The sequence below is a fragment of the Sorex fumeus genome, unplaced genomic scaffold, assembly GCF_029834395.1.
Source record: "Sorex fumeus unplaced genomic scaffold, SorFum_2.1 ptg000126l, whole genome shotgun sequence".
Lineage (NCBI taxonomy): Eukaryota > Metazoa > Chordata > Mammalia > Eulipotyphla > Soricidae > Sorex > Sorex fumeus.
Window position 1 is genome coordinate 6,495,233 of NW_026606183.1, and position 19,881 is coordinate 6,515,113.

Consider the following 19,881-nt stretch of genomic DNA (forward strand, 5'->3'; position numbering starts at 1 on the left):
GCACCGTGCAGCAGTGATTGATGAACCTCGCCAGGTTGCCACACTTGGTGGCGTCGATGATGGTGTCGTGATCCACGCGGAACAGGTAGCTGCTACCGATGCCCTCCTGCACGTAGCGCTTCTCCCGCATGTCAGCCACCATCTGGAGGGGACACGGGCAGGGCCTTCCCTCAGCTTCCGGCTCGAGCACGCCTGACCCCCTCCGCCTCCACGCACTAGGACTGGCCTGCGTGCTTCCTGCATGCCAGGCGTCCTCTTACGGCACCACCCTATGGCCACCATTCTGCTCCTGTCACCCCAGGGGGGCCAGAGGAGGCTACACTGGTCACTGGGCAGAAGTTGCAGTCACAGACTCTCCCTGGAAATGTCTCCAGTGGACACAGTAGGCCCAGACAGTGAGGGGGTCAGTGACACTCCTGAGACGGGACTGTCCCTCACCGGCCGCCTCCACCCGTATGTGCAGAGAACAGTGTTAATTCCCTGATCCGGCGGTGAGGACCCTGGGTGAGCTCGCTCCCTCCCAGACCTCCACCTCTAGCCCAGAGCCACCTCGGTGCACCTGCCGGGCCCCTCTTTAGAGTTCCCAGGCCCTGATGTGTCCCCTGTCCTGCCTGTCTGTACCATGACCAAACGCTTGCTCTTCCTGGCTCCCAGCTCCCAGCCAGCCCCACCTGCTTCCTGCTGACAAGTGGCCTCACCTCCCCCTCCATAGCCAACTCTGCACCCAGCTGCCAGCTCTTTTCAGCCAAAGGAAGTTTCACCTCTAAAGTGCTCTCCTGCTGCCCAATCACGTCACTTCCCTCCCTCCTCCCCTCAGGTTTTAATGTATTAATTACATCTGCAGGGACCAGCGCAACAGACAGCAGCTAAGGTGCTTGCCTCGCATATGGCCGACCCAGATGCAATCCCCAAGTCCCACTGCGAGTGATCCCTGAGTGCAGTGTCAGGAGTAAGCCCTGAGCAATGCTGGGTGTGACCCCCAAAACAACCCCCCCCAAAAATATCCACTGTAGCCAACCATTCTCCAATCTCTCATTGCTGCCATTGGCCAAGTTTTTCCTCTTTGCCCTTCTAAGACTGTCCCACCCCCAAGTCTTGGCCTACCTTACAGCGGAAACACACTTCCCTCTCTGAGTCTGGAAATGAAGCCTTCATCCGCTTAACCCCCATGGTGATCATTACTGCCTGCCCAAACGGCCCTGTTTCATACCAAACTCCACCATCCTCACGGAGTTTGCTGGTAGCAATGTTTAGCTCCCTACTCTAGTTTTTTTTTTTGGGGGGGGGGGTGTCACTGACACCCAGCAATGCTCAGGGGTTACTCCTAGCTCTATACTCAGGAATTACTCCTGGCAGTGCTCAGGGGACCATATGGGATGCCGAGGATCGAACCCGGTCAGCCGTGTGCAAGGCAATGCCCTCCCCACTGTACTATCACTTTGTCCCACAACTGAAGTTCTTAAAGGGAGAGAGTGTTAGTGGTGTGTTTTGCGAGATACTTAACACCTAATTAACTGGAACCCATTACTGTTGAGGGAAGAAAAGAAAGAACACTGCTCGGCACAGGGAGTCTCTCTGCTCGGCACAGGGAGGGATGTGGGACTTGAGAGTGTTTCCCAAAGTGAGATCACCTTGTAGGGGGCGCTGGGATGACGAGAGGGGCGGGACTGGGTCTATCTGGGGGGCATTTATTTGCTCCCTTAAAGAAGGCAGATTTCCAGGGGAACACTAAGGCAGTATCTTCTGGAAAGGGGAGGCTTGTACACGCACATCGGAGCAGGAGCGGCCCTACCTGGCGGATGTTCTGACCCACGTACTCGATGACCATCTCATCAGCCGCGATGGGCTCCATGGCAAACAGACCCCACTCATGGATCCGGCTCCGGCCAAATCGAAGCTTCTTCTTCCGGAACTGGAGGGCAAAAGGCAGATCCCGCTGCTGGCTTCCTCCCCAACCCAGCCCTGCCTGCGAACGCTGAGGGTGGGCAGGAGAGGGCCCTGGCCACCCGGCTCCCCCCGGCCCAGCCTTCTCCCCGTCCCACCTTGAGTTGGTTGAGCTTCAGCAGGTCGCTGTCCATGACGGCTGAGGTGCCAATCGCGCTCAGGAGGCGCCGCTGCTCGGACCGGCGCTCGGAGAGCACTCGGTTAGTCCCCTGTGTGTGTGTGGAGAGGGGGAGAGGTTAGAGCCCACGGGAAGGAGTCAGGCAGCTCCAGGCACACAGCAAGGCAGGGCCTCACCTGAACATCTGTTCCTTCCAGCTGTCGGGCTGAGACGGGGCACACGTCCAGGTACCTGTCCTTCTCCTTCTTGCTGATGGGGTAATAGCCTTCGCTGCGAGCTGAGCCCGTCTGGTGCTCACGGGGCCCATCCTGGGGTCTCCGCTTGCGTTTTGGAGTGCTCAGGTTGGTGAGTGCAGGGGGTTAAGGAAGGGAACGGCTTTCTCACTGGCTGGTCTACTGGGGTCCCAGCACCCGCCCCGTCCCAGCTCAAGGAAAAGCCGCCTCATGTCAGTTAGAGGTCCTGAGCATACTCAGCTGCACGGAAGACAGAAAGAGAAATGACCCTCAGGCCCAGCTTTTCTTTTTCTGGTTTTTGTGCCACGCCTGGCAATGCTCAGGGGTTGGTTCTGCATTCAGGATCACTCTTGGTGGTGCTGGGGATCGAACCCAGGACAGCGGTGTGCAAGGCAAGTGCTCTACCCTCTGTACCACTGCTTTGGTCCCTTAGTCCCAACTTTTCGGTCAGAAAAACTCTGGCAGGCACATAAAGGGGTAGGAAGCAGAGAAAGAGGGACAGAGAAGAAATCCTGAGGCCAAGCAAGGAGGGACAGTGGACAGGACAAGTGCAAGCACTGGGAGAGCGACAGGGCGATGCAGGCAGACACCCCAGCCCGCCACCCACGTCCACCCCCTGCCATAGCCAGCCTGTCTCCCGGGGGGCTCGAGAGGCTCAGGATATTGGTGTGATGGACCCAGTGGGTGTCATTGAGCCAGTCGGCCCCACTGGTCTGCTGCAGCAGCCGTTCATACGTGAGCCGCAGGTAGCTCATGTCCTCCAAGTCCAAGCCCGAGTTCCAAATGTCGTACAGGATGGTCATCTGCTCAAACTCGCTGCGAGGCTCGAAGGACGGGGGCGGGGGCCGTGGGGGGGGCGGGGGCGGCCGCCGGCGCCGGGCGTGAGAGCGGAGGCTGCGGCGGCGCACGGCGCCCTCCCCATCGCTGCTGCTGCTGCTGCTGCTCTCCGACGACTCCGACTCCTCATCCTCATCCTCGTCCTCCCTGTCCTGCTGCGGCAGTGGCGGGGGTCTTGGCTCCTCTGCCTCGGCCACCACCACTTCTGGGGCCTCCAGAACCTCGTCGGCGGGGGAGCTGAAGAGGGCCGCGGGGGCGGGCACTGGCTCCGGGGGTCGCGGGGCCGGTGTGCAGGGCGGGGGCTTGACGGCCAGGGCGTAGTTGTGCTCCAGGAGGATGTGGCTGAGGAGGGGAGCTGGGGGCTCAGCCTCATCCGCCATTTCCACAGCCGGGGCCTCCAGGTCCTCACTGGGAGGCAGGGCGGCTGGTCCACGGCGGGCCGGGGTCAGGGCCAGGTTGGCCAGCACGGCCAGATCCACTTCTGTCCCCGGCTCCGACTCCTCATCTTCGGTGGAGCGGCCTCGGCCTCCGGCCCGGCTTCGGCCTCCGCGGGCCACTTCCTCGGGCCAACTCTTGACCAGAGAAGCGTGGTCCAGCGGCAGGTTGCGTATGGTCCGCTCCACGGCCCGCGGGGCTTTGCGGGACACGGGGCCCGGAGACCTGCCCTGTGGCGGGGCAGTGGGAGCTGGTTCGGGGGCTGGCGCGTCCTCCATGGCGGAGAAGGAGACAGTTTTCCGGCGTTTCTTGGGTGGAGGCAGGAGGGGGATTGGAGAGGAGGGGCGCTCATCGGGGCGGGGAGTCGGGGCTGGGGGTCCCGTCGCAGGCTCGGTGGGAGGCTGGGGCACGCTGGGAGGTGGTTCCTCCACAGAACCTGAGGAACGAAGCACACAGGGAAAGGAGGTCAGCCCTCGGCCCTGCAAACCAAACTAAGGTTAGGGCCAGCACCAATAGGACAGCACAGCCCGGCGTCCTCAGCTGATAGACGCAGTCACCTCTCCTCAGCACTTCAGGCACCCTGACAATACGGGTCTTGCCCCGGATCGTCCATGCTCCTAACATTTACTGACCACCCAGCAATGCTCCGGGCTTACTCCTGGCTCTACAACTCAGGAATTATTCCTGGCAGTATTCGGGGGGCCATAGGGGGTGCCAGGGATCGATCTTGGGTCAGCTGTGTGCAAGGCAAGTGCCCTCCTCACTGTGCTATTGCGCTGGCTCGGAGCACCAATTCTTGTCAGGCCAGGGAAGACAGCACCAAGCAATTTCACTGCTGTCCCCTGGAGCTGGGCACCCATGGGAGACATATGGTACATGGAAGGTTCTCGAGCCCCGCCAGATGTAAGCACTGAGCACTACTGGATGTGACCCAAAAAGCCAAACAGAAAAACCCAAAGGCACTTCCCAAACTGAAGAGAGTGGGGGTGTGGTGGGAACGCAAAGAAAGAACATTTGGACTTATTTCTTTTTCTGCCGTGCTAGTTTTGGTGCCCAGAACTGTCTCAGACACTCGAGGCCGGAGCTCTGCAGCTGAGCCCCAGCCTGAAACATTTGGGAAATGTGTTTTGCATTTCACAGGGAGGGATGGTGGGACCAGATCTGGCGATGCTCAGGTATTCCTGGCTCTGTGCTCAAGAGTGACCCCTGGCGGTGCTCAGGGGACTAGACAAGGCAGGCACCTGAACCCTGTCACGAGTGTTTTTCTTTTGTCTTAGAGCCACACCCGTGGTGCATAGGGATCACTCCTGGTGGGGTCTCTTGGGGAGACCGTATGTGGTGCCAGGGATTGAACCCAGGTCAGCCACATACAAGGCAAGCACCTTAGCAGGTGTACTATCTCTGTATTACAGCAAATGTTTTTTCTTTTTTCTTTTTTTTAACTTTCTAGTCTTTTATCAAAATTAGTAGTGACAAGCAACAACTAGGCACAACTAGGCACAAACCAATACAATTTTTTGCTAGCTACATTTTATAACTGGGATACAATTAGCCACACTTGAATCAAAGTATCCATTATTTCAACCACAAGTTACACTAGTTAGTGAGGTAGAAAAGACACAATGTAAAACTTAAAACAGCACCTGTTCTCTCTTGAATCTCTCCCTTTTTCTATCCTCTCACACTTTTCTGAGAGTATTCGATATGCCAGACACAGTAACACTTTTCTAATTTGTCTAAATAAAACTATTTTGGGTGCCAGAGTCATAGCACAATGGGCAGCTAAAAACCCCACCAGAAGTGATCCCTGAGTATAAGCCCTGAGTACCACCAGGTGTGGCCCCAAACCAAACGAACAAAGCATAAATAGAACTATTTGACCTCAAAAGCTTATTTTTTGCTCTTTGGGGTATGTGTGTGGGGGATGATGCCAGTATTGAACCAGGGCTTCACAGGTGCAAAACAAGTGCTCTTCACTGAGCCCCATTCCCGCTGAAACAGTTCCTGAAACAAGCCTTCCTCTCCCTCCTGTCTTCCTGGTGATGGGATCAGAGGAGTCTTTTTTCGATCGGGAGCCACATCCAGCAGTGTTCAGGGCTTATTTCTGACTTTACATTTAAGGATCACTCCTGCTGTGCTCGGGGTCGTAGGAATTGAACCCAGGTCGGTGGCATGCATGCCAAGCACCCTACTGCTTCACCCCCCAAGATGAATACTACTGGGTTGGGTTTTTTTTTTTTTTTTTTTGGCTTTTTTGGTCAAAACCAGTGATGCTCAGGAGTTACTCCTGGCTCTGCACTCAGGAATTACTCCTGACAGTGCTTGGGGGGCAATATAGGATGCTGGGGATTGAACCTGGGTCGCCTAGGTGCAAGGCAAATGCCCTACCTGCTCTACTGTCCCTGTATACTATTATTAACCCCATATTGCAGATGAAGAAATGGAGGCAAAATTGTTAATAGCTGGTCCAAGGTCACATGGCTAACAAATGGCGGCCAGACCTGCACGGGGAGCTCCTGCAGCGCATGCCCTGTCCTCCCTGCTACCCTGTGGTCTCACATCTGCCTCCTGCACCTACAGAGTCACTGGGTGGCCGGCTCAGGGCCTGGTCTAAGGGGCAGCATCTGAGTCACAGGGTAAGCCACATTCTATACTCTGCTCAGCACAGGAGCCCTGAGTTTCTAAGAGCCTCTTTACTGCTGGGACACCTGCCTAGCCTGACCCACTCTAGAAACCTGGACTTGAAGAGCCCAATGGCTGCTCTGTTTCTTCACAACTTCCCTTTTGCTTCCTATCCTGAAGGGAAACCATGCCAACCCTCTCACTTTTGGGTGAGAAACACGTGTGCGTACACACACACACACACACACACACACACACACACACACACACACAAAGAGCCATACTGGTGTGCTCGGCAGTGACGCTATGCAGCATCATAGCCAAGAGACCCACACCAGAGCCATCAGCTCCATCTTCTGAGCCCCCAACCCTTTCATGGTGTCGCTTTCAGTGGCGACACCTGGCGATGTTCAAGGTTACTCCCAGTTTGTGCTAGGGGTTGTCTGCCAGTGAGTATAGCATCTGCACACACTTTCTTAGCAGGACCAGCCGATTCCCTGCCCCTGGCGTCCATCAGATCGATTCCCTGCCCCAACCAGCCCGAGCTGGCACTTTCTTGAGAAGAAGGAACAGAGGGAGAGGAGCGTGTCTCTGGGCAGAGAGGCGCAGACACCCTCTGTGGTAACAGAGAAGCAGAGGAAGCCCAGCTGCCAGAGAACTAACGAGAACACAGGGGAGACGAGTCCCCACGGCAGCCGGGGCTCTGGCTGGCTTCTCGGGTTCCACACAGAAGCCCTCTCCCGGCCTCTGGCCCCGGCAGCATAGTCCTCTGTCCAGCTGTGTCCTTGGGAAATTGAACATCCTTATCATTCTGCAAAAACCAAGGGAACTGCCCTAATCTGCTCTTTCCTCACCCCTTCCTAGGAGACTTTATTCACATTCCCACATGTTGGTGAGCTTCATTTCCTCCACCCATCCCGTTTCAGCCGGTCACCCCCTAAAATGACCCTGGTCCTTTCCCACTTCCCTCATTTGCCCTACTCTACCATTTCAATTCCCCGTATTTTTTTCTCTCCAGCCCATCTCTTTTCTTTTCTTTTTTTAATTTTTAGAACTCCTTTATTTATTTACTTATTTATTTATTTTTTGAGTCACACCCAGCTATGCACAGGGGTTACTCCTGGCTCTGCACTCAGGAATTACTCCTGGCGGTGCTCAGGGGACCAGATGGGATGCTGGGAATCGAACCCAGGTCAGTCGCGTGCAAGCAAAACGCCCTACCCTCTGTGCTATCGCTCCAGCCCCCTAGCCCATCTCTTTTCTCCTAAATTAAAATTCACTTTTTGGGGGCTTTTTTGGGTCACAGTTGGCAGTGCACAGGGCTTACTCCTGTCTCTATGCTCAGGGCTCACCCCTGGTGGTGTTTTGGGGGACCACATGTGGTACCAGGGATTGAACCCAGTTGGCCATGAGCAGGGCAAGTGCCCTGCCTGCTGGACATAGCTCCAACCCTACACTTTTTTTTTTTCTAGTGTTCCCAGACCACACAGGGGCTGGCCCTTACCTTACAGGGCTGCCCCTGTAGGTTCAAACTTCTTACGACATCCACCCACCAAGAAAGATGTCCCGGGGTGAGATGTACAGCGGGGAAGGTGCTTTTGCCTTGCATATAGTTGACCTGGGATCAATCTCCAGTATCCCCCCTCAAGCACCACCAGGAGTGATCCCTGAGTGCAGAGTCAGGAGTCAGGAGCAACCCTTAAGCACCACCTGGTATGGCCCCCAAACCAAAAACTTAAAAAAAAAATCCAATGAGGCCCCCCAAGTCTATCCTTCCCAACTACCTGCTTTCTCCCCTTCACCTCAACCCCGAGCTTCAGCAGGGCTCCGCGCTGCAAGACCGCCTCTTAGCCCACACTGCTCACTTCCAAGGCACCTTCCTACTCAGAAAAGGTCCTCCTCGCTGTTCAGGGGAAGAGAGACTGTCAGGCAGGACATCGCACAGGGGCTAAGGCACTTGCCTTGCCAACACCAATCTGGTTTGATCCCAGCAGCACAGATGGGACCCTGAGCACTGCCAGCAGTGACCCTTCCACAGAACTAGAAGTCTGGAGTACCCTTGGGTGTAGCCCAAGATCTCTCCAAGGGGCTTAGAAAAAACATCACACGTTTCTATCATCTCCACACCTTTCCGGAGATGATGTCCATCAGACCTGGAGTCCGCCGTCCTCCTTCCCAGACATGTCACTCCACAACTGTCCCTTCCTTTCCTGGCCATCAGCAGAACAGGAAGTAGTCTCTAGGGCCCCTATTGCTCTCAGTACATCAACACATTCAAGTCTCACCCTAAAAAGCTAAGCCTCCATCAAGCCTGCCTTCTTTTCTTGCTCTCTAACTCCAGCTGGATAACCTGAGCATCACATGAAGCCGTCCACTCCTTATTGGCAAAACGGTACCAGGGATGCTGAGAACATGCAAGACCAAGTGACTCTGCAACACGGTAGGTCCAAAAGGTCTGAAATCTGATACGCAAAATTACTTAAGAACAATTAATGAGGGGAGAGGTGTGGATCACTAGTACAATGAGTAGTAGTGCACTTGCCTTGCACACAGGCAATCTGGGTTCAATCCCCAGCACCCCATATAGTCGCCCAGGCCTGCCTAGAGTGATCCCTGATAGCAGAGCCAGGAGCCAGGAGTATGCCCTGAGTACCACTGGGTGCGACCCAATAACAACCCCCCCAAAAAAAAAACCCAGTTAATGGGACTGTGGTGACAGTACAGCGGGTAAAGTGCCTGCCTTGCACAGTACACCTGGGTTTGATCTCTGACACCCCACATAGTCAAACCATACCAGGAGTGATCTCCGAGCACAGAGCCAGGAATAAACCCTGAGAATCTCTGGTGTGACGCGTGCGCAGGCACATACACACACACCAACCAGTTTACTGGATTATCAATTTTTAACACCTCAAAACACACACACACTCTTTCTCTCCCTCCCCCTCATTTCTGGGTCACACCCAGTGGGGCTCAGAGCTTGCTCCTGGGTAGGTCTGGGGGCCCATATGTGGTATCAGGGATGCCAGAGACTATCCTTGACATTCTTGCCGGTGGTCAGTCGGATTCAATAGCTCCCAAAGGACACACTGCCTTCGCAGCCCCCTATGCTGACACAGGCTGCATGGTCCTTTGGGAACCCTGGGCTCTCTGGTTTCTTCCCATCCCTGACCACCCCTCAGTCTCCTCTTTGCCCATCTAAGGCTACAACCCCTTTCTCATTCCATAGCAAACCATATGTAAGGGAGTAAGTCTATTCTTCCATTACTCTCATATCTACCTCATTTACAACCTACTGATCTTCAGAAATAGCAGTGCTTGAGGACTACTCCTTACTCACTGCTTGGCGACACAGGTGGTGGTGCTCAAAGGAGCATGAGGTACCAGGGATTAAGCCTCAGGCTGGGGGCAGAGAGATAGTTCAGCGGGCAGGGCACATGTTTGCATGTGGCCGACCCAGGTTAGATCCTTGGCACCCCATATGGTCCCTTGAGCATCACCAGGAGTGATTCCTGAGTGTAGAGCCAGGAGTAACCCCTGAGCATTGCTAGATGTGAACTGGAAAAATTAAAAAAATGAAAAAACATGTACCCCAGACCTGAGAACTACCCTCCCTCCCAAAGCCTTTTAGCTTTGAGGCTTGGTGCTTGGAGATCGCTCTAAGCTGTGTTCCCGGGGTCACGGGGTGCGGGGGCTGCTCTTCCCTCTAATTGCCTGTTTCTATCTGGAGGTCCTGATATCTCAAACTGAACCCCAACTTAAACATATCCATTTTCCCCCTAATTCTAGTTCTCCTTCTTGGATTTCCTCCCCTGCTGTTTAAGCAAATATTTGTATCTCCAAAATTTCTCCCAGGTCCTCCGTCCCCCTTTGACTTTCGGTGCCTCATTTTTACAGGTCCTGGAGGTACGTGTAAAGGTTTGGTTCAGGTGCTTCTCTTAGGGCTGCAAAGATAGCTCAAAGGGTTGGAGTGCATGCTTTGAATTCAGGAGGCCTAGGTTCAATTCCTGACACTACACTGTCCACTAAATATGGCAGAAAGTCAGGAGCAGGTCTTCACATCACCAGGTCTGACCCCAAAATACATCTCTTTTAGCTGTCAATTTCTCCTCCTTCACCTTTTCCACCTTTTTCAATTCTTTCTCCTAGAATTGAATAATCCTCTGAAATACAAATCTGACATTGTGGCAATTTTCCTTCTTACCTTGCTGATAAAGACAACAAAAAAAAAACCTGACAGGCCCTTTGACCTGGGATTTCACAGGCTCTCCTGCTCTCCAAGAGGTATCTGGGGTACAATAAAAGACTCCCCACCTGGGTTTGTGTTAGGTCTCCATGTGGTTATGGTGTTCACAGATCCCCAACTCCGTTCAAGTGTGAGATCTGTGGAAGGCTGTTTGCAGCTTTCAAGTATACCTTAAAATCTCAGTCACTGGTCCAGAGAGAGTTCAAGGACTAAGAGTACATGTCCTGCACGTGAAGGCCGTGTTCAATTCCTGGCTAGTACTACTAAGTGGTCAGGTGTTACTCCCAAGCCTCCTGAACATTGCTGGGGAGACCCCCTTCCCCCGAATTACAAAACAAAATCAGAAAAAACTGAGCTACTGGTCAAAGAGAGAGTATAAGGTTAAGGTGCTAGACTTGGGGTTGGAGCGATAGCACTGTGGAAAGGGCATTTGCCTTGCATGTGGCCGAGCCGGGTTCCATTTCCAGCATCCCATATGGCCCCCTGAGCACCGCCAGGAGTAATTTCTGAATGCAGAGCCAGAACCCCTGTGCATCGCTGGGTATGACCACCCCCCCCAAAAAAAGGTGCTTGTCTTATATGCAGTAGATCTGGTTAGATTCCAGCGCCACACATGGTCCCCCAAGCACTCCAGGGGTCACTCGAGCACAGCCAAGAATAGTTCCTGAGTGCTTGATATGGCCCCAAAACACAAATAAGGAAACCTGAGCTACTATCTCCATCACAGAAATGCTACAGTCCAAATTCCCACTGCTGACTGCATTATTAACTGCAGAAACCTCTTAAACATCTCTGCATAAATTCAGATCCCTCCAAATTTTCTCTGCACTACATCTTTTCTAAACACATGTTATTTCACTCCCTCACCTAAAGACCAAATTCCAAACACAGACTACTCAGTGAGCATGGCCCAACCTTCGTTCCTGCCTGAGTTTCAGCCAACTCTGTCCTCCCTGAAGAACCGATCTTCAGAAGGCTCTTTCATTTCCTTGCTCTTTCCATGAAGGCCTTTGCACTGCTAATCTCTCTCTCATTCTGGCATTGTCTGATTCCAGCCAAAAGTCATCAGGGGAGATCCCTCAGATGTGCTTGGCATCTCAGAGAACCCCATCTTTTCCCCATGATGCATATCACAGGTACTTTTTTCTTTTTACTCAACTCTTCCCATGTATGAATGAAAGGTTCTACAGAGCATAGCAAGAATCCCATGCACCAACTTAAGCATTCAGTGAATACACGTTGCATTAGATATGTCTGTGCTATGACAACAGTGAGGGCCCAGAGAGCTGGCACGGGGTGAAGGCGCTTGCCATGCACACAGCTCCCTGTGGTCTGCCTCCCAGCACCGCATGATCCCTCAGCACCAGGAGGTGCTGTGGCTGCAAGACCCCAAAACCAAAGGAAAATCCATTAATAACATTAAACGTAAAAATCCACAAAGGAAAGCAAAGCCAGAATCCAGTTCCAGGTAAAAGTCCATTCATTATTGGGGCCAGAACTACAGTATAACAGGGAAGGCGCTTGCCTTGTATGCAGCCAACCCACGTTCAATCTCCAGCATCCCATATGGACCCCTGAGCCCGCCAGGAGTGATTCCCAAGTACAGAGCCAGGAGATACCTCTGAGCGTCGCCAGGTGTGACCCAAAACAAAAGTCATTATGATCTATTTGTCCTTCTGACACCTGCAAGCCCATCAAAAATGGGGCTTTAGGGCTAGAGAGATAGTTAAGGGGCATGCCCAGCATGAAGCTGATTCAAAATTATCCCCAAGCACCACATGGTCTCTTCACCATTATCAACTGTAGGCCCGATGGCCCCAAAGCACCAGCAGAGTGACGGAGTGATGCCCAGCACAGGAGACCCATGTAGGACCACACCCCAAAGCCCTCATTTTCAATGGCCAAAAACTGGCTGAAATTGCTCGAAGAGGTCACTCGGTCCCTTTGAGAACTGGGAGCCCCCGCCCCCAGCATTCAACACATATTCCCTCCCCCCCCCCCCCCAAAAAAAGGGTTTTAAAATAGTAGTTGGCTGGAGCGATAGCACAGTGGTAGGGCGTTTGCCTTGCACACATCCAGCCCGGCCGAGCCGGGTTCGATTCCTCCGCCCCTCTTGGAGAGCCCGGCAAGTTACCGAGAGTATCTCACCCGCACGGCAAAGCCTGGCAAGCTACTCGTGACCCATTCGATATGCCAAACACAGTAACAAGTCTCAAAATGGAAACATTACTGGGCCCACTCAAGCAAATTGATGAACAACGGGAGGACAGTGGACAGTGGACAATGGACAGTTGCCTGGGGATATGGCTCAGCGGTAGAAAGCTTGCCTTGGATACAAGACCACCTGAACTTTATCCTTGGCACAGCAAAGGAAAAACCAAACAAGAACTACAAGTCAATATATCACTAGGAAGAGCCAGAGATGCAGGACAGAGACTCAGGAGTTTGGTTTGATCCAGGAGTTTGGATTGATCCTGGTATGGCAGATCAAACCCTGAGTTCTGCCAGGAGCAACCACCAACCCCTCAGAAGTAACCCCTGAGGAGCTGGAGCGATAGCACAGTGGGAAGGGCATTTGCGTTGCAAGCGGCCGACCCGGGTTCGATTCCCAGCATCCCATATGGTCCCCCAAGCATTGCCAGGAGTGATTCCTGAGTGCAGAGCCAGGAGTAACCCCTGAGCATCGCCGAGTGTGACCCAAAAATTGCAAACAACAACAACAACAACAACAGAAGTGAGCTTTGAGCACCGCCAGGTATGGCCCTAAATGTCCCCAATCCTTGGCTGTCCTTCCATACACAGGAAGACCGTCCACACCCCCGCAGCCTACCTGGGGACCTGGCTGGAGACTTCTCCTGCTCGGGGAGGGCCGTGATGGGGGAGCCCGCTGCTCTCTCCGGCTTGGGCTCCTCCACAGGTGCGGGCAGGGGTGCAGGAGCTTCTCGCGGAGGTGATGAGGCTGAGGGTACGGTTGCTGGCTGCTCCTCTTCCTCTTCCTCTTCCTCTTCCGAGGAGGACTCCGATGACGAGGATGATGATGAGGAGGAGGAGGAGGAGGAAGATGAGGCACAGGACGTGCTGCTGCTCTCAGAGTCCGACGTGCTCTCGTTCTCGCCATCTGAGTCAGCATACAGAGAACATTTGGAGGACGAATCGCTGTCCTCGTCCTCGCCTGGAAATCCAGAAGGGGCAGTCAGGCGAGGTGGGAGGACAGCTCCTCTGCCGAGCCCCTTCTGGACACATTAGGTGCTACACCAAGGACTCGGGGGCGCTTCCCTTAGGGGGCTGCTCAAGTCGCCAATTTATTCAGTGTCATGGGCTTGAGCAGGAAGGGCTGAAGCCTGGTTCAGCATAAAGGAAAATATGCTAAGAATCGACCCAACAGGAAAAGATGGTCGAGTTGGAGAGTACCTGTCCCAACGCAAGTCTTTAGAGACAGGTTTTCAGCAGCCCAGCTGCAGCCCTCACAGTCAGTGGGCAGGAAAGAGACCAAATGAGGACTGGAGTGACAGTATGGTGGAAAAGGTGCTTGCCTTGTACATGCTGATTGGGTTTAGTCCTCAGCACCCCATTTAGTGCCCGGAGTCCTCACAGGCCAAGAGTAAACCCCAGGTATGACTCAAAAGCCGAGAGAGAGAGAGAAGGGCGACCAGGACCAGAGCCTGGTACATCGGGCCTTGTACATAGCCGACCTGGGTTCAATCTCTGGCATCCCATATGGTTCCCTAAGCACTGCCTGAAGTCATTTCTGAGTGCAGAGTCAGAAGTAATCCCCAAGCATCGCTGGGTGTGACCCAAAAAGGAGAGAGGGAGAGAAAGGGAGAGAGGAAAAGAGGGAGAGAGAGAGAAAGAGAAAGGGGGGGGAAGTGGGGTAGGGCTGAAGAGATAATACAGAGGGTAGGGGTGTCCACTATGATAGCAGTACTAAGCACAGACCTGGGTTCGATCCCCAGCATCACAAAGAGTCAGGAATGAGCCCAGAGCAACACTGGGTATGGCCCCAAAACTAAAATCACTTTGCCTGAATGAAAAAGATTCAGTGTAAAGATGTTATATGTCCATCTACCTCTGGGAGGCTGTAAGAAACCCCAGAACTGGACCAGAGCAACATACAGTGGTAGGCTACCTGCCATGCACATGGGTTCAATCCCTGGCACTAAATATGGTCCCTAAATCTCCACCCAGAATAATTATTGAGCACAAGACAAAGAGTAGCCCTTGGCATGGTTGAATATGACCCATCCTCCTCCCCTACCCAACAAAATATCATCTAAGGAATCACCTCATAGAAAAGGAGTCAAGAGCCTATAGGGGAATAATAGGTGTGCATTTTAGAAATGGGGTTCTCTCAGCAGAGGGGAAATAGACTGGTATGCCAGGGAAAGGATGGAAATAAGGAAGCCAGTCAGAACTGCTGAGTTTCGAATCTAAGCAAGGAAGGCGTGATAATAGGAACAAAGCAGATGACAAATTCAAGAACATTCAATTGGCAAAAACGGAGACAAGGGGCTGGAGGCATAGTACAGCAGGTAGGGCATTCGCTTTGCACACGGCTGACCTGGGTTCAATCCCCAGTATCCCATAGGGTAGCCTGAGTACCGCCAGGAGTAATTCCTGAGTGCAGAGCCAGATGTAACCCCTGAGCATCGCCAGTTGTGAGCCAAAAGGGAAAAAAAAAAAAGATCAAACAAGAAACTTATACAAAAGTAAGCTCTTAAGAGTCACAACGATCCATCAAATGAGAAGACTACAACTGAGAAGGGAGGGAAACAGTACAAAAACTGAACGAAATGAACACCTCACCACAAATACCCCAGCCAGCCCAATTTTCATTCAGATTTGAAGGATGAGGCAGAGCTTCAGAGACAGGCAAGAGCTCAGGGAATTCAGAGCCTAAAAACCATTTTTTGGAAAAACTTTATTTAAACATTATGATTTAAAACCAGTTTTGCAAGAATTAAAGGAACTTCTTTAAAGAAGAGAACTTCCCTGCACGTGGCGCTGTGTATGGCTCACACCCATAGTTACCCTCCAGTAGAGCAAGAAAGGTATGTTTACTGCTAGCTTGCTAGGGGATTTTATCCATTTTCAATAACGAATTTAACACCTTATTTATATAAAATGCTCTATGTCTGATCAGTTTTTTTATATCCATATAAATTTTTATTGCAATCTTTTACTTATTAATTCTGGCATTTAATCAAAATGTATATTTTCTAATATAAAACCAATATTACTTTGGGTAAAACATTTTGAACTTCCATGTAATTCAGATTTTCCCTTTTACATTTTAATTCTCTTCAAATCATAATAGTAATGGACTTTTTTGGATTTACTGTCTGGTAATTCCATTTGTTCCTTCAAGTTTTCTCGGGACAAGCAATATGAAATAAATTTGCTATTTGCCAAGGGGGCAAACTGGAGGGTTTAAGGGAATCTAGGGACACTGGTGGAGGGAAGGCCACACTGGTGGTTGAAAGAAAATAAAAGACCAAATCATGTACTCAAGGCCCCAATGAACATGGAGAAATGAAAACAGAACTGTATCTGGTGACAGCGGCACGGGGAGGGGATGGAAGCACAGCCAGAGTAGAAAGGTCCAGTATGGGAGGACCAAGGACAGCAGAACACAGGTCAAGGGCTTGAGGAAACTCGCTTTGCTGGGCTGTCTTCCGGGGAGAGCAGTTTGAGGTAGAGGCCAGCAGGAAGGAACATTCTAGTTATTCAGGTTTACAATAAGCCAAGGGAGCCAAAGAATCTGCATGAGAGCTGCACCTGGCATGGCCAAGGTGGCCACTAAACCCAGCAGAAGGGTATCTGGCCCCAGGAGAAGGCTGGGGGAGCTGCAACCCTTTGACCATAAAGAGAATCCAATTTCAGTAAATCTGTGCTTACCGTCTGAGGCCCCTGTCTCTTTCTTTGTAGTATCCATGGCTTCCTCACGTTCTTCATCTTCCTCATCTTCCTCCTCATCCTCCTCATCCTTAAGGAAAGAGAAAAATAGGAACTAACAGAAAAAAGACAAGCCCGCGCGATAGCACAGCCCACAGGGCACAAGGCTGGCTGGGTTCGACCCCCAGCATCCCAACAGGAGTGATTCCTGAGCGCAGAGCCAAGAGGAAACCCTGAGCATTGCCAGTGTGGCCTCCCTCTCACCCCCAAAAGCGGGGTAAAAAAAATCCTTTTAGAGGGACAACTGCTTGTCCAGGAGACAGAGAGACTGGTGGGACTGGTAGGTGGAGTCAGGAAGAGGCAGCCGGCCCCGGCTGCCCGCTCACCTTGTCCGAGGAGGACTCCTGGGACGCCTCCTCGCCCTCGCTGTCCAGAGCAAAGGCCTTGCGGTGCTTGCCCGGGGTCTTGCCACGCTCTTCATCCCGCTTTGCAGGCTTGGGCCCTGTGCGTCCCGGCTCTCCCGGCTCCTTCTCTCGCTCAGGGTCTAGGCCCAGGTGAGTGGTAGTGAGGACAGTTGACCATTGACAATAACAACAACCATTCCCCTACCCTGCGAAAGGAGCTGCGCTTACACCACTGCTGAGCTTCCTGATAGTCCCACAAGACAGGCCTCACATTAAGAACCAGCAGGAAAACACAAAAAAATCCCGGAGTTTCTGAATACTTCAGACAGGTTTAAACATATCACGCTCAGTTTAGCTTTCATCCTTTTCTGGGCAGCCCAAATGGTCAGAAGGCCAGTGGGTCTCCGAGGCAGCAGACTGGACTCAACAAGAAGCTCCCCAGCCATGCAGGCTGTTCACTGAGAACTGGGGCAAACTGGCAGGAAGGTTCCATAGGAACTAAATGTCTGATGCGGAGCTATGGCTCAGAGATGCCTACTTCTCAAACCCTACGCCAAACCCTCTGCCAGGACCTGGCAACATCGTCTGGCTTCACTCACCATCTTCATCTTCCTCAGCCGGAGTCGAGGGCCGCGGTCTCTTTTCCTCACTGGCCTCTGAAATCTCTGAAGGCTCTTTTCGCTTCACCTGGATGATGGGGAGAGGTTCCTTTAGAACGGAGGACACCTGTGCCCCAAAGCCACTATCCCAAGGAAACGAGCTCCCTTCCTTTCCTCCCCACTCTAACCGGCAAGCCAGCAAACCCACGATTCCGAGCACCTTGAAAGATGGCAGCCGCAGAGCGCCTCGGAGCCCTGAGCCGAAGGCGAAGGCCTCGATGCCCGTGGTGCCCCCGCTCTTGGCCCAGTCTACGAGGGACAGCATGCCTGGTTCTTTGAGCTTTGTCTTCTCTTTATCCTCCTCCTTGGCTTGCTGCTTGGCCGCGTTCTGGAATGGCTGCAGGCGGTAGGGGGTCTGAGCCCCAGGACCATCCCAGGCCCCAGGAAGACAGCAACGCCTCCGCCCACTCCTTCACACACAGCTCTACGCCACAGCCCGCTGTACGGCCCTACACACCGCACAGAACTCTCAAGACCTCTCCCCGTCCACAACCTTCTCTGTTATTCCCACTCGGAAGCCAGAGAAACTGACGGCGGACATTCAAGGAAACGGAAGGCCCAGCCACTGAAGCCCGCAGCGGAGACCAAGAGAAGGCTCTCCCGACCACCAGGCTCCGTCTGCTCTGCTGCGCACCCTAACCCTGGCTGCCTAGCACGGCCCCCAAGTTTCTCTCCTCTATTCCCTGCAACCCGGAAGGCCAGTCCCAGACACCGGCCCTCACCTTGGCCTTCTCCTCCTTGCTTTCCCACCACTGGTCAAAGGCACCGAAGGCCACATTTTCCACCATCTTGCGGTTGAGGTCTCTCTGCATGATGCTCTTCATCTCCTGGACAAGGGTGGCCAGTACACGGCCCACGGTGCCAGCCGCTGGCGAGACTTTGCCCTCGGCCTGCTCGCTTTCCTCCCTGGGAGGCAGCCGGGCCTCTTCTCCTGAGACAGAGGAGGAGGGCAGGGGCTCGGCGGCCATGGGCAAAGGCAGCGGGTAGGCCTCCCGGGAGTATGCCCCTCGGCCTTCTTGCCCTTGCGTATACAGAGCGTAAGGCAAACCGTAGGGGGCCTCCTGCGGGGGCGGGAACGGGAGGAAGGCCTCCCCGAAAGCTGCACTGGGGGGGGCAGCTGAGGCAGCAGTCAATCCTTTGCCCTGCCGCAGCTGATGGAGTCGAGTTAACATCTGGGTCTGCATCTGGAAGGACATGGGCATCCCTCCCCACTGCGCCCCAAGTCGATCCATGAGCTCTAGGGAGTTTACGAAGTCGTAGATGTGGGGGGGCGGTGGCGGGGGTGGTGGGTACTCCGGCGGGGGCGGCCCATCGGGCCGGGGCGGGAGGAGGTAGGCGGGCTGGTGGGGAGGGTAGCCGAGAGGAAGGGCAGCCAGGTAGGGAGGTGGAGGCGGGGGTGGAGGCGGGGGTGCCGGAGGCTGCTGGGGGGGGCGTGGGGGCCGGAGGCGGTGAGCCACCCCTGTCATCGTCGGAGATCTCCATGTCCTCTCCAGAAGAGCACGGAGAAGCCTGCGGGAGAGCAGAGGGTCACGGGAAGCCTCTGCCTGCCGTCCTGATTGCCCTCCTCCCCCTTGGCCCGGCCCAGCCGCCCAGGCCCCAACCTCTCACCTGGCTCTGCCCATTGGCCTTAGGAGACTCCCGGACAGCCCCGGGGTCCCCACTCCCTGTCGGTGCCACATCCTCGAAATTAGCTGGAGCTGGAGGGGGCGTGCAGGGCCCGTGACTGGACCCTGAAGGCACCTCGCTGCCCGTTTCTCGCGTCCCTGGGCCAGTACTGTTCTCTTCCTCTTCCTCGGTGTCAGAGGACAGAAACGAAAACTTGGAGCGCTGCTCTTTCAGCAGCATCTCGATGCGGGAGTCCAGGCTGCTGTGCTGGGCGAAGGGCACGCTCTCATTGGTGGTCTCGGGGGCCGGGGAGCCTGAACGGGCCGGAGAGGCGGGGCGCGGGGAGCTCCGGGCTTCTTCTCGCTCAGGGCTGGGCCCCCCGCCCCCCCCGCCTCCACCAGGTTCTGGAGGCTCTGGGGGCGCAGCCTCAGAGACGGGCGGCCGGTAGTCCTGGTCAGAGGCCCGGCTGGGTTCGGGGGGCAAGTAGGAGGTGTAGGAAGGTGGAAAGCGCTCAGCTGTATTTTCGGCAAAGGGGGCCCCCGGGGGCTCCTCTCGAGTTGCCCGGCGGGGAGGGTAGGAAGCATGGCGTTGATAGCGATTCCAGCTTTCATAATATGCTGGGTAATTTGCGTCAGAACCACGAAAGTGAGAGGATGAAGATGACGAGGAGGACGAGGACAATGAGGAGGAAGAGGCAGAGGACGCGGCGGGAGCTGCAGTGGTGGCGGAGATGGCTGCAGAGGTGGTCGTGGGGGCGGAAGAGGCGGAGAAGTGGCGGCGGGAAAAGGAGTCTTGGTAACTGTTCTCTGACCGCCGGGGCTTGAAGGAGGTTGAAGTAGTGCTGAAAACAAAGAAAAACTGCAGGGGTTAGCGAGGTCAGCGCTGT

At 54.0% G+C, this 19,881-nt stretch overlaps 1 protein-coding gene across 1 annotated transcript in view; it reads right to left on the bottom strand.

Annotated features, from left to right (window-relative positions):
* The window catches only part of SETD1A (SET domain containing 1A, histone lysine methyltransferase), a 28,786-nt gene that overhangs the window by 1,258 nt on the left and 7,647 nt on the right, over positions 1 to 19,881 (bottom strand). The window contains 13 exon segments of the mRNA XM_056137685.1: positions 5 to 142; positions 1,793 to 1,912; positions 2,043 to 2,153; positions 2,239 to 2,411; positions 2,960 to 4,003; positions 13,266 to 13,607; positions 16,331 to 16,418; positions 16,714 to 16,871; positions 17,331 to 17,418; positions 17,551 to 17,727; positions 18,113 to 18,820; positions 18,822 to 18,899; positions 18,999 to 19,836. Of these exon segments, the coding sequence (XP_055993660.1) occupies positions 5 to 142; positions 1,793 to 1,912; positions 2,043 to 2,153; positions 2,239 to 2,411; positions 2,960 to 4,003; positions 13,266 to 13,607; positions 16,331 to 16,418; positions 16,714 to 16,871; positions 17,331 to 17,418; positions 17,551 to 17,727; positions 18,113 to 18,820; positions 18,822 to 18,899; positions 18,999 to 19,836 (4,063 nt within the window).